Raw genomic sequence first — 13,891 nt, 5'->3', positions numbered from 1 at the left:
TCCCCTGAGGAAGGGGACTATAGGTAGCCTCACACTATTACCAAGTTCAAAAGGTTGGAGGCTGAGCTCAGAATCCATGAGAAATCCATTGCTAGTCTAACAAAACAAGGTGCTTATCTTAGGAGTAACATGAGAGTCATTAACAACAACAAAAGGTGTTTAATCAGGAGGTTGTATCTGTTTATTTATCTTACCCTAATTCAGGTAACCAGGGACATTCAGGAAAGAATTAATACATCCTGCTCAATTAAGAGCACCGACTTCTGTCTCTTACCCTGAGCACCATCACCTTCATCAGCCTCTCCCTAACTTAAATCCATGACTGCCACAAAGATTATGCCCATAAGAAAAGAGCCCATGCTTCAAAACACCTTCCTCTCAATTTAAGAAAGATGTGAGAATGAAGATATCTGAATAAATAAGTGGTTGATATGGTCTGTAACAGGAACAAAATAGTTATTCAGCTTCATAAACACATAATATTGTTTACCATCTCTACCAGTATTTTGGCCCAAGTGATAGTTATCTAATGTCTGATATGCAAGAAGCATCCTGTAATAAAAATTTGAAACTAGTAATTAAGAGAGACATTTAAAATTAATACCCCTTGATCATGCCTCCTCTGTTATCAGTAACACTGGTCTGCCCAGGATGGCATACCAAGAACTGCACAGAATTTCTTGAACTATCTGTAATGTATTTCATGGACTGACTGATAGGCAAACAATCAGAAAAAAATTGTTTGTGGAGAGTATCCCTACCTCCCTCTAATGGCATTTCACAATTTGATTCATCTGCATTACATTCCCTATAGCTTCTACTCAAAGCACAAAGACTACCAGGCTGGGCTGCAGAGACAACAATGGGGAGCACCTCTGCATACAAACAGGAGCACCTGTGAAGAACAGAGAAATTAAACAGCATAAATTATTTCCATACAGGTTTTTCCAAAGATGATGAGGTGCAATTTCTCATTAACTGAGGTCTCCCTCCTGAGAATTCAAATTTCTTTTCTACTTAAAATGCCCCATTTCCCCCTGGTCCATCCTGACCCACTTAGACAAAAGCCAATATTCAGCCTGGACACACAAACTGTGCTGGAGATCCCCCATTATTCTCCAGCCCTGTAAATGGAAATCTGATAATAAAATCTCCAGACCCCAGCTATGCACAGCTAGAGGAAAATTGTACCACTATCTTCTCTCTCTCAAATCTCCCTAGCCAGAAAAAAAACCAGTTCAAATCAAGAACTAAATGAGTATTAGCAGCTCCCTCACCAATGTGGGAGAGAGGAAAAACCAAGGATGCTTAATGAACCATAGTATTTTTTTCAGATTTCAAAACACTGCCATTTAAAGAGATGTGATATTTGAAGCCCTAATTAAGTAATATGCATAAATTTAAAGCAAATGTTCACAGAGTCCACATCTCCAAACCACAGCCTGTGATTTGGCTAATGCAATGCTCCACTCCCTGAAGTAAGTCTAGCAGAAGACAACCTCCACACTTGGCTAATGCACTCGCAACACTAAACCTCAAAGTTTCTTTTGAAGAAAATCCTCCTGCCCACTTTCTTTCCTTTCTCACCTCCATTCCCTCCCTGTAATTCAGGAAAGATTGTGCTTTTGCTTTTGTTGGTTTTTTTTTTTTTAATAGAATGACTATTCTAAATGAACATGGTTGCTATGAGGCCACCTCTTACAGCTTTTCATTGCAAAACAGCGTCGTTCACCAGAGGTTCATTTCACTCATGCCACTCTCATTACAGGTCTAATGAAAATTTAATAGTTCTGCCATCTCATTTTCAGCCAGTAAAACTAGGAAAACACAAGGAAGTTTCTTTACAGTAGTTTTTAAGGCAAAAGTAGGAGAACCCAGGCAGCCTTAGGAGGAGCATACATGTGCAAAGAGCAATACGGCCCTTTGATTTCAGGACACAAAGACTCTACACAGGGGATGGGAGAACAACCAGTTAAATGGATCACATTCTGAAAAGATACAAATTACTGAAACACTCATGAGGATGGGGAAGGAGACAAACCAGTCAGCTCTGGATTTTCACTGCATTTATTTCACAGGAAAGAACCTTGTTCTTAGTTGTTCATTTGTTGGGGGTTTTTTAAAATCAAATCTTTCAATAAAAAAATGAGAGTGAATTATGAGAGTGAGGGGCCTGTTGCTGTCAACTTTAACCGCCCTAAAAAGTTTGGTTTGTTGCTCTTGGTCTACACCTTTACAATTTTGGATCCTAAAAATTCCATCTTGTCCCCCAGCTGCGCATGCAGGATTAGTTGGAGGAGTGACCTGAGCTGGTTTCACCATGTTTCACCAGTGCTCCAGGGGACTGGACGACACAAACACTGAAGGCAGACACAATGTTTTACACAACAGAATGTTGCTAAAATTAGAACCAATGAAAACAGAGTTGATTTTTCATGACACAGTTTGCAAATCATTTTGAGAACTCCTTTAAGAAGAAGCACATTGGAGATTTAAAGCCATCTAGGCAGCTTCTCACACCCCCTACAGTGTGAAGAGAGATTATTATTATGAGGCATCAAACTGTAAAAGATATAATTTGATTTTACAAATTAAGATTCTCTGTGACAGCCGATGTTTGTTGATGAGATTTCCAAAGCCAACTAGAAAAAGTGCTGCATTGTGGAAAACCCAGGGTATTTTCCAAGCAAAGGCACAGCAACTTTGATTTGCCTATGCTCAGAATAGACTGAACCAGGTTGACTTCCCTCAAAATAGCTGAGATATCCTTGAAAGGCCTCTGGATTTTTACAGTGCAGGTAACAGCATCTCCATGCATCTTCATGACTCATGGTGACACATATTTTAGCTTACACAGGCTTATGAGACCTGACATTAAACTATTTTTGGTTCACTTTTGGGCTACTTTCTTATTCACCCACACAGAAGAATAATGTGAATGAAAGTGTGTCTTTTCTTCTTTTTTGGATATGACCTCAACTCCCTGAGCCCAGGTTAGTGCTATTGTAAGCACGGCATCATTTAATGATGTTCACACATTTTTCTATCTTAAAAGCAGGTGCTTTTTTTGGCAGCATCAGACCTAGAACAAACTCTTCCAGATCCTTGTACCTGTGGACACTTCAATTTTCCAGCCTAAATGATTTATGATCATATTACATCCATCTACTCTTGAGCTAATTTCTCCTCACTTGCTCTTACCATGAGATGTATTTATAGACAGTGATCATATCCCTCTTAGCCTTTGTTTCTGCTGGATTAAAAAACCAAACTTTCTTAGTTTCCTTCTGCAAAATCAGTACACCCTTCCTCCCAGCACCCAGCCAGCTCCCCTCTGTGCCTCTTTAATTAGGATCCATCCTTCCCAGCCTCCCTCCTCTTCAACACCACAGCCCTGCAGGGTGACAGGGAGGTGCTGGTCCTCCTGCATAAAGATCCTTCCCCCTGCCCCTTCCAAGGAGCTGCTCTTATTCAAAGTGATCAGCAGCAAACAGCCAAGCCTGTAACTCTCACATTTCACACCACTGGATTTCACACCACTTCAGCTATGCCTGTGCTCAAGATCTCCCAGCTCTCCATGAAATGTCCCTGTCTCCCTGGATCAACAACATTTATCACTTGTATTGTCCTCTCAGCACAGTGACTTCTCCTTCCAGCATGGCCCCCCATAATTCCCATTCTCATCACTTCCCAATCCCTGTAATTAACAGTAACAGAAAAACAGACAAACTAGGCAGATCAAAGGTCCCTCCTGCCCAGTAACCTGTCACTGCCAGGGGACAATAGGATACATGTCACAGCCAGGAAAGCATACAGAAACTATACTGAGAGGTGTTGCTATTTCATATTTACATGTGTTGTTTAATTTTTCTGTTATGAATTTGTGCAAATAGTTTTCAAATCCAGTTAAACTTTTTGATATATAGAACATTTGATGTAAGTAAATACAAACATTTAATTAGCATTGACTTGCAGTGTCAAGTTAAACCTTTGATGTTACTTCAGATGTTTAATGACTACAGTGCAGTTTTAGTCCATTCAAAGGTTTTTGAAGAGGACACTCTAGCAGCTGTCTTATCAATAGAAGACCACAACATTAGTCTAGGATGCCTGCTTTTGGTGATATCATGTAATATATATTTTTTTCATATTTGCTTTGTAACTTTGTACAGTATTGAGAGTTGTACTAAAGGAGGAGACATGCATGGGAGGATGAGGAGCAAATTATGTCCATCATTTTTATGGGTACTTCCCTTCTCACAGGATCACCCTGATCAGGTAGGTCTATAAATACCAGGAAAGCCCTGGATTTAATATGCCTTTATGCTGCACTCCAGCACAGACACTGGCTCAAGCCAGGAGGGTCAGCTAAGTCAGCTCCACTTCCACCTTGCCAACACGAAGGTTGCTTTTAAACCACCTTCCCCTGTCACCTACCTGGCCACTGCTCTTCTATCTCCCCCAGTGAAATCTAACACAAACCAAATATTTAATCCTGGAACCATGTTTATACTTTTCTGTCCTACCAACTTGTATGTACATGTAAAAGAACCTTTTACTTCACACGCTTTGCAATTTGCAACCAAGCTTGAACAGTTGGCAAATCCTCCCTGTTCCTACATTTCCTGACATATCAGGATTTTTCCAGCCCCTGAAGACTTCTTGCTCATTCCTAAAAGCCTTCCTGAAGCAGTGATTTATCCAAAGAAATACTGAGCTCTTCCTATATAATATTCTTTCTTGCTTGGGATATTGATTTTGTTTAGGCAGGAGAACCTTGGGTTTCCATCAGGCTCCGGGATAACCCCCTGGAGCCTCCCTGCCCAGGGACTCCCCTACATGTTGCATTTTCCAAGGGGAGAGCTGGAGCTGTCCTGGTTACTGAAGTGGCAGCAACTCTCACCCACCTCTAGGAAAGACTTGGCAAAAGCACCCCTACGCCCTGCTAAGCACTTTCTCCTCCTGGTATGCCACAATTTTGTTCCAAAGTCTGACCATCCGTCCCATGAACCAGAGCTACTCCACTTGTTTTGGACATTCTTCCAAGTATTTAAAACTGATTTTTAAAAGCATTAGCCTTGGTTGTGTGTTCAACAAGCTCACTCACCAAACCCAAGACAGTATCACCTATAATCACCTATTACTGGCTGTCCTTTTCTTTTTCCTCCTAAACCAAATAATGATGCAGTTGTTGTACCTCTGACTGTCTAAGCCCTTCTGATTAGCAACAATTCTTCTGCAAGCAGATCTGATTATCTATAGAGTGCCATAACAATAAACCCAGCTGGAATATGTATCCTTTTAATATGAGAAACCTTCTTCATAGGCAAATTCAACCCATTAATCCTTAGCAAGATTCTCAGCGCTGCCCTCTTAGAACTTTCCATTATAAATGTAACTTTGATTAATCTGAAATTGGACGAAGCATAAAGTGCTGCATCTAGCTTTTCCTGTTTCCCAGCTGAAAGAGAAACTTACCTTCACCCATGAGAAACCAAAACCTGCTAGACTGTTTCAAATTTCATTATATGCCACTGAGTTGAAAGCTTGCTTTGCCCCTTATGATTTTGACAACAGCTCTACCTAAACTGTGAGCATTCAAATGATTTCAAATAAAGACTTAAAACAGAGGAGGGCAGAAGAGATTCAACATGTTCCAAGGCCAATCATTCTTTCCAGTATATTATCACATGAACATTAAGAAAAAAAAAACCCAACACCATCAAAAGAACAGATGAGGCAGCATTTATCTGAAGATTATTACTCCTCGAGATTCAGGTCAAATTTACATCTCACTTCTGTCAAGCGTTTTGTTTTGGGTTTTTCCTCATGTCTTCTACTTGCATGCTTGCCAAGGAGGTGCAAAAGGTTAAAATTTACAGTGATTTTTATTACACCAGCTCTTAAATAATGACAGATGTAGTCAGAAGCTTTGCACTTATGTATTTATTGTCCAGCCTACAACAGAGATGGAACCATGTCCCAGTGCCACCACTGAAAGCACAGAACACCTTTCAAGAGGCTTTCATGACTCAGTTTCTTTATTCTTCCCCAATTTTGTATGGTTGAAATGACCACAGCAGAGCAGCACTAAATTGCTTTCCTCAATAGACCCAACTGGGTTCTTATGTTTCACCATCATCCCTAAACTACTTTAAAATAAAATTAAAATCCAACAATAAATCAAATCCAGCAAGTTTCCCATTACCAGAAAAGGACTATCTAACCTTGCCACCACCTCCTACCTCCCACTGATATTAAAGAGGTATACAAAAAAAGTCCTACCCAGCAGGATAGGAATACGACTTCAAAAAATTCACTAACTTAAATTTAATTTTAGATCTACAAGTGCTGCCAAGCACCACTTTATTTGTCAACAAAACATTTTGATTATTTGGCAGAACAAAGCAAGCTGCCTCCCTGCTTGCTCTACAGACATATTTGGCAATGGTTAATTTGTATGTCTTCAGACATATGTCAAGTCTGAAGCTGTTTCTGGCTTTAACCCTGCAGAACTTCTCTGTTTTTCTTTAAGTGGGAACAGCAGCAAGCTAAAGCCAAGAAGGGATTTGGTCCTGCAACGAAATGGTTAAAAATCAGACTCTGCTGATGTGTGCTTCTCTGATCCATTACATTTCTCGCAAGCTGAGCTAAGAGCTGAGCACCAAGTATCAACTGTAATATGATCCAAGAGTTTATGGAAAAAATAACTGCACATACCAAGCATGCACATTTAATAAGATTTTGTTTCCATTAAAATATTCAAGAAACACGATTTTTAAGATCTGCTTCTCTCTCTGACCGATTTTTAACGTTTCTCCTCCCCCTCCCCTAAATACACACCTCCTTTCCAAAAACCAAACCCTTAAAAAAAAAAAAAAAAAGGGAAGAAAGAAAAAAGCAGTCCTACTGCAGGGAAGAGAGGCTTGAAAAACAACTTTGATTGGCACTTGGCCTGACCCACAGAGGAAGAAAAACAGTTTTCGGACAAAGAGCGCAAATATTTGAGCTCACTGACTTACAGGCTTTCTTAGCATTTGCAAGAATCAACCTGGAGCAAAATGTGTTGGGAGAGACTGAATTAAAATAAAACCAAAACCGGCATCGCGTTCATCTTGGGCGCTCGGAGACTCGGCGCATTTGAACAGCTCAGCAATTTTAATTCATTTGCGCTGGACAAACAAAAAGCACCTCCACTAATGCTCCCCGAGAGGCAGATGTCGGCACCGGGGGGTGCAGCCGCCGCACCCCCGGGGGATCCGCGGGAAGCGGCCGGGGTTGCTGCGGGGATGCGCTCTGCGGGCCGGGGGGCGGGGGGGCTGCCCATTCCTGCTGCTTTTCTTACATCTTTAAAGCTCTGATCCCAATTCCGCCCGCCCTCCCCCCCCGCACAAAGACTTGACGGAGATCGCGGGGGTGAATTTCGCCGCTGGAATACGTGGATAATAAACTTTACGAGCGCGGCGGGGCCCCAGGCCAAGCCCCGCAATGCCGAGCGCTCCCCAAAACCTCGGGATGCAGGGGGGGCAGCCTGGGACAAGCCTGGGCAAGTGACAGCCGTCCCAAGGGGGACGGGGGCGATGGGGGCGCGGCACTTGGAACCCCTCGGCGCCCCCCGGGTTCCCCTCGCCCTGCTCCCCCCTGCTCCCCCCACCCCACACTCCCCGGCACTCTCCTCTTGAGAAGCCCCCATCCCACCGCCTCCTCCATTCCCCCGCCCCATTGCCCACTTCCCCTCTGGCCACTGCCGCCGTACGCGTCCCACCCGCCAAGTCTGTCCCACTGCCCCTCGCTCCCCGAATCCCCCCACAAACCTCTCCCGCAGCTCCCGCCGCCTCCGTGCGGGCGCCCCCCGATACCTGTCTCGGCACCTTCCGGCAATTGCCGCACACCCGGTACTGCCCGGCGGCGGCGGCAGCGGCGGCGGCGCTGCCCACGGGTCCGGAGCCGAGGCGGTTCATGGTGGCGGGGACGGCGGCGACGGCCGGGCGGGACGGGGAGGCCCAGGACGCTCCGCGCCGCTCAGCTGCCCGCGCCGCCGGCCGCCCCCATCCCCGGCCGCGGCCCCAGCGCCCGCTCCGCGCCACCGCCCCCCGCGCACACCCCCGCGGGCCCCGCCAATCCGCGCCGTCCGCCCCGCCCACCGCCGCCGCCGCCGGCCAATCGCGATGGGCCGCCCGCCGCCGGCCAATGGGCAGCGCCCTCTCCGGCTCCCATCTCCGGGCAGCCTGCAAGAGGGGGCGGGGCGAGGGGCGTGACCGGCGCAGAGGAGGGGCGTGGCCGGTGGCGTCTCTGGGCAGCCTTGGGCAGAGAGGGGCGGAGCCCGCGCCTCGGCGCGTGCTTCCCGCTGGCCAATAGGGTGGGCGCTATGCACAGCAGGCCCGGAGACCACGCCCACAGGGCCGGGGTCCCGGTGGCCGCGGCTTCCCCGGGGCCGCTCCGGCTCCCCTGAGGCGTCCCCGGGGTCCCGGTGCGGGCACCGCAGGCATGAGGGGCCGGCCCCGCTCCCAGCCCGCCCGGCTGCCTGCTGGGGCCAGAGCCAGTCCCCGGCCATCGCCGTGCTCCTCGTCTCGAGATACCGCGGCTCCCGGGGCGGGGAGCGAGCTGCTCTCGCTGCCAGGGCGGCGGGCTGCACATGCAGGGAAACGGCTGCGCTGGAACAGGATGAGCTGCTTGCTCTGGGGGAAACTGGGAGCAGCATGCGAGACTCTGTGTGTCTGTGTGTGTGTGCGCGCGCGCGCGCGCGCGTGTGCGTGTGTGTCTCTGTGTCTCTGTGTGTGTGTGTGCGTGTGTGTCTCTGTGTCTCTGTGTGTGCGTGCGTGTGTGTGTCTGTGTGTGCGTGTGTCTGTGTGTGTGTGCGTGTGTGTGTCTGTGTGTGTGTGTGTGCGTGTGTGTCTCTGTGTCTCTGTGTTTGTGTGCGTGTGTCTGTGTGTGTGTGCGTGTGTGTCTCTGTGTGTGTTTGTGTGCGTGTGTGTGTCTGTGTGTGTCTGTGTGTGCGTGTGTCTGTGTGTGTGTGTGTGTGCGTGTGTGTGTCTCTGTGTCTCTGTGTGTGTTTGTGTGCGTGTGTCTCTGCGTGTCTGTGTGTGTGTCTGTGTGTGTGTGTGTGTGCGTGTGTCTGTGTGTGTGTGTGTGTGTGCATGCGTGTGTGTGTCTGTGTGTCTGTGTGTCTCTGTGTGCGTAGGTGTGCGTCTGTGAATGTGAGTGTGAGCGTGTGTGTTTGTGTGTGTGTTTGCCTCAGGTCGCCGGGATTGTTAGAGATGATGAGTCAGGTTTTCTAGGCTCCATGCTAATGCACGGAGATGGAGTGTATAATTAGGACAGAGGCAAATCTATTATCTGCAGCCTCGGAGAGCTGGAGTATGAACCTCTTTTTTTTTTTTTTTTTTGCATCGTGGCATCACTGCTGCTTCCTTTGCCTGTGTGCTCCTTAGCTTTCAAGTTTGCACAGAGGAGCTTCAGCATAAGTAGTCCCACCGACGTCAGTAAAAGTTCATTAAATGTCGAGCATTACATAACTCATATTTTGAAAGATGATGATAGAGAAGGATTTTATTTTTTATTTTTTATTTTTTAATGGGATCAGAATGCTATTACTCTACACAATTTCTAAGCAGATTTGGGATGTTACATTTTTTTCAAGGTTTCTCTCGGAGAAAGAATTTTAAATTATCTGCTTTTGCTTTGCCTGGAAATACTTTCTATTTTTGCAAAATGAAGCGTTGTATAATTTGGTCAACTGGCTGGCTAAAAAGGGCACAATGCAATTAGTAATTTACATATCTTAAAGGAGACTGATTGAACCTAGATCTGTCTTTGAGAACTACCGAAAAGTTTCTCAGATCAGACTTTGCCAGCTTAAGTAAAACCACATACACAGAAACATTCTCCTCCATGCTTTCCCTTCTATCCATTTGAAAAGGGATCTTTTCCTCAGGCAGAGCAGCCTTCAACAGACGGACACTCTGTGGACTCCACTGTTGGGAATGCATCCAAATGTTACACTCACAGGCAGCCATACAAAATGCTTGGAGAGGAATACATGGAAGGGGGTTGGGTTCTTTTGTTTTGTTGTTTTGGGTTTTTTTCCCCCAAACCGTACTAGAAATGGCATCCCAACATGAGAAAACAGTTTGTTTGCCTGATTGCAGGTACTTGCTGTTGTGCCATGTCTGAATCCCACACACTGCAGCATGGTGCTATTTAAACCAGGGGAGAAGGACAGCCAAACAGTTTAGTTTTCATCATGCAGTCTGAATGTAATGCTAAAATCTAAGTAAACTATGTGAATGATGTAAGCAGCCTTTTATTTCTTGCTGAACTTCATTATAATGTTATCTGAAATAGGAATGTTTAAAAGAAGCAGTAGAGGGTCAGTGTTATTAAGCCACAAGCCAAGGGGAATTTACTCTTCAGCTCAAGTAAGATCACTTTGAGTCATTTGCTGTTAAAGTGTCTCATTCAAAACTCCAACCCATTGACAATGATGGTAGCAGATTCATTTGAAAAACAGGTAAGAGAAAGATTTTGGCTGAGTTACTCCTAATATTTAAGATCAGAACATTTGTAAAATACTCAGATATCGGTAATAGCATCCATTCATTTTATATCCACAGTGGCAAGTATACATGTCTAAACATTCTTAGAAACCTGGTTGGGTCCCATTCCCCTGCTGAAATTGTTTCTGCCTTGAGTGACAACTTCAGATCTTCAGCATAGTCTATTAAACCCAGGAAAATTTTCCATTAGCCAGGTGTGAAAGTTAGGCTGACTTGTAAGGGAGTTTTTAAAATTAAAGAAATTAATTAAGGGAGTCTTTAAAATTAAAGAAATTTGGTATCTAGCCTCTGTTCTGCCACAAACATCTTGTGAAAGAAAGCAGGACATGCATGCCTAGATGCTTAAGTATTTGGTTGACTAACCCTTAATTAAACAAGAAGCACTTAAGTACCTTTGTGGCTTCCAGTCTTGCCTTTCAGTACTTTAGTATCTGAGAAATGTCAAGAGAAATATAAACTTTGAAAGTGTTTCATTGTTTTTGGAAACAATACAGCAAATAGAATTGCCTAAAACCCTTTTTTGCCTTCAACAAAAAATCTATTGGATATCTTTTCTGGAATTCATTTTTCCCATCTGCAATTTTTTTTTAATAAAGAGTTTTAATGCTAATAGAGATCAGACATGTACTTAAAAGGGCCAATGCTTACCCAGTATCAGTCTTAGAAAAGTAGTGTATAGACTGGAGACAATATGACAATTTTCAAAACACCTGAACTCCTTCTAGATGTTGTATTTGGAAATGAACTGCTGGGCTCTCCAAAACACTCCTGTAAAACCCTGGGTTTGTGCTCTGTCAACAGCATCCATGAAGTCCTGCTGCCTGCAAAGGCTTGAGCCTGTGGGCCTGATTTTGAGCTCTTGGATTACTCCATTTGAGTTAAACATGTGCATAAATTCCCCAAAATAAAAGCCTGTCTTTGTATAGGCTGGTTTCTTGGTGAACATATCCACATTCTTGAAAGTTCTCCTTGTAAGCTTAGTGCTCAAACAAAGTATGCAAAAATATCCAATGCTCCCTTCACAATTGTCTGGCTGTTCTTATGATTCAACTGTACCTCACTTGCCATCCACTGCTGTGGATTTCCTTCAGTTTTTGCCCACCTACTGAGTCATAAAGGAAAGCAGAATGCTGAAATTAAGAGTTGAGTTACAAGCAGCATGGCATCTTGACCTGCCCAGGAATTTTACACAGATTATCAGTTCTGTAAACCCAGTCAGTTGTCTCTGCTGAGGTCACCTAGACAGGCTGTGAACTATTGCTGTGTAAGGGTAAGGTGGAGATTTTTTTTTAATCTTGATGATATGGAGCATACTGTCTTGAGACCATCACATCCTTTCACAGAGATTTCTGACTTGCTGGGATAGGTTTGCACAAGTGGTTACTGGTTTAAATAGATTTTTATCATCAATGATCATAACTTTCCTAAAGTTTAAAAAACAAACACTGTGATGAAACAACAAGGCAGGAACAAACTTCCAAAGGAAGTAAGGATTACTCTGCCTCCTGAAATCATCAGATGCATTTTTGGTAGACACATTGCAGCCAGGCGTGGACTGCTGCCCTCGCCATAGGAGTGGCTGAGATGTGATGGCCTTTGCTAGAAGGCCAAATCTCTCCTAATGCCTTATGCAGCCTTCAAGTTAATGTTGTTCAAACAGATTGGCTGAGAGACACAGGTGCATCCAAACACTGAGCTGCCTTCACCCCCCAGAACACATACTCGTGTTTCAGCAGTGTGATACCTGCTTTGGACCCCTGCTGAGGCTGCAATATTTCCACCTGGAATTTGGACAAAATGCATCTCCACTGTCTTCCAGAGAGCATTACACCCAAGAAGCATCTGCTGCACAACCATTCTGTAAGGGAGCACAGAGTTATAAAAATAAACTTTTTTCAAGAGCAGTAACGAGCTGATCTGTAGATTGACTGCACTGATCATCTTGTCTGTCCCAGAACAGTCAGCCTGGTGGCAATGTGCTGTGCAGGTGCTATGGGATACTCAAAAAATCTACATGATCTCTCCCTAAATTATGCACCTATTCTACAAGTGTGCAGTGCTTTTGTTGTTCATACATTATTGAACAGCTTGATGCTTCCTGAAAAGGCTAGATTGACAAGATCAAGTGCTGTAAAATTGCACTCGTTATGCAGTGGGAACGTTTGTTATTCATAGACACCCAGCAGCTTGGAGAGAGAGGACAGGAGGGGGCAGCTGCCATGCAATAGCTCTGACTGGATTGCTGCAAGACTAGAAATCCCATATGAAATTAGAAGATCCTCAAGTTTTGCCCAGAAGCAGGGAGAGCATACCTGAGCACCCAGCTCTGGAGCCTTACCCAGCTCCCTGACTGCCACAGTAAAGTGCTGTGATTAAATGAGCTGATTGACATATGTCACATGCCTTACATTTCATGAGTCATTCAGTAAAGCCATACTGAACATGTATACACAGGCAAAGAGTTGTAGTTTCTTCAGGCCAAAAATCCAGCCCATTGACATGATGTCAAATGAGTGATAGCCCTGCCTTCATTATCATAATTTTTGTTGCACTGTCCTGATATCATTTGCCCAGCATTTATATTATGTTGTTGGGGAAAAGAAGAGCAACAGGTAAAGTCTGTGCCCTGAGTGATGTTATGCACACTCTGACACTATAAAATGACTTCCCATCCTTACTATTACACATCCTAATAATTGTGTGAGACAGAGAGATGTAATAGTTTGTGGAATTCTTCCTTGAGGGTGATGGTACACGCCTTTTCATTTGCAGGGTTTAAACCCTAACTAGATAAAGCACTTGAAATTATGTTTATCATAAGAAACAATTGTGGCCTGGCCCAGGAAAGCTGAGCTCAGTGACCTAATAGGCCTTTTTAATATCTGATTTCTTTGACAGAAAACATTAAATCACTATCCAACCAAGAAAACTGTTCTCTCTCTCTTCATGTTCTTCTGTGGTTTGCATGATAATTCACTAAATGTATTTCAACATGTTGTTTACTTCAATTCAGCCTTCTGAGACCACACTGGCCAGTGCTGCAAGCCCATAAATAAGGATCATCTGGAAAAAAAATACTTTATGCTTCAAGTTAAAGTTGGAAATGTTTCAGCCTGTACAATTTCTGGGAGCGATACAGAGGGGAAAAGTATTAAATGGAAAAAATCATATCTGAAAATCAGGACAAAGGCAGCCTGGTCAAACGCCCTGCAAAAGGAGAATTTTGTAATCCCTTATAATGTATTCCTATTAATATTGACGGTCATCCTACAAAACAGATTTTATGACAGCAGCAAGGCTACCTGTGGGGTCAGAAAATGCTCTCCCTTGAGGAC

The 13,891-nt window shown here is 44.3% G+C and overlaps 1 protein-coding gene across 2 annotated transcripts in view; it reads right to left on the bottom strand.

The window, feature by feature from the left end:
• The window catches only part of SESN3 (sestrin 3), a 45,520-nt gene extending 37,445 nt beyond the window's left edge, over positions 1–8,075 (bottom strand). The window contains exon 1 of one of the 2 annotated variants that reach the window (XM_054651316.2): positions 7,815–8,075. In XM_054651316.2, the coding sequence (XP_054507291.2) occupies positions 7,815–7,961 (147 nt within the window). In that variant the 5' untranslated portion in view covers positions 7,962–8,075. The remainder of the gene's footprint in view (positions 1–7,814) is intronic. The other variant, XM_077173973.1, reaches the window with a different exon arrangement.
• Between the last annotated feature and the right edge of the window lie 5,816 nt (positions 8,076–13,891).

Source organism: Agelaius phoeniceus, chromosome 2 (genome assembly GCF_051311805.1).
Source record: "Agelaius phoeniceus isolate bAgePho1 chromosome 2, bAgePho1.hap1, whole genome shotgun sequence".
NCBI classification, from domain to species: Eukaryota; Metazoa; Chordata; class Aves; order Passeriformes; family Icteridae; genus Agelaius; species Agelaius phoeniceus.
The sequence above is the reverse complement of the archived record's forward strand: the minus strand, read 5'-3'. Positions and strand labels throughout refer to the sequence as shown.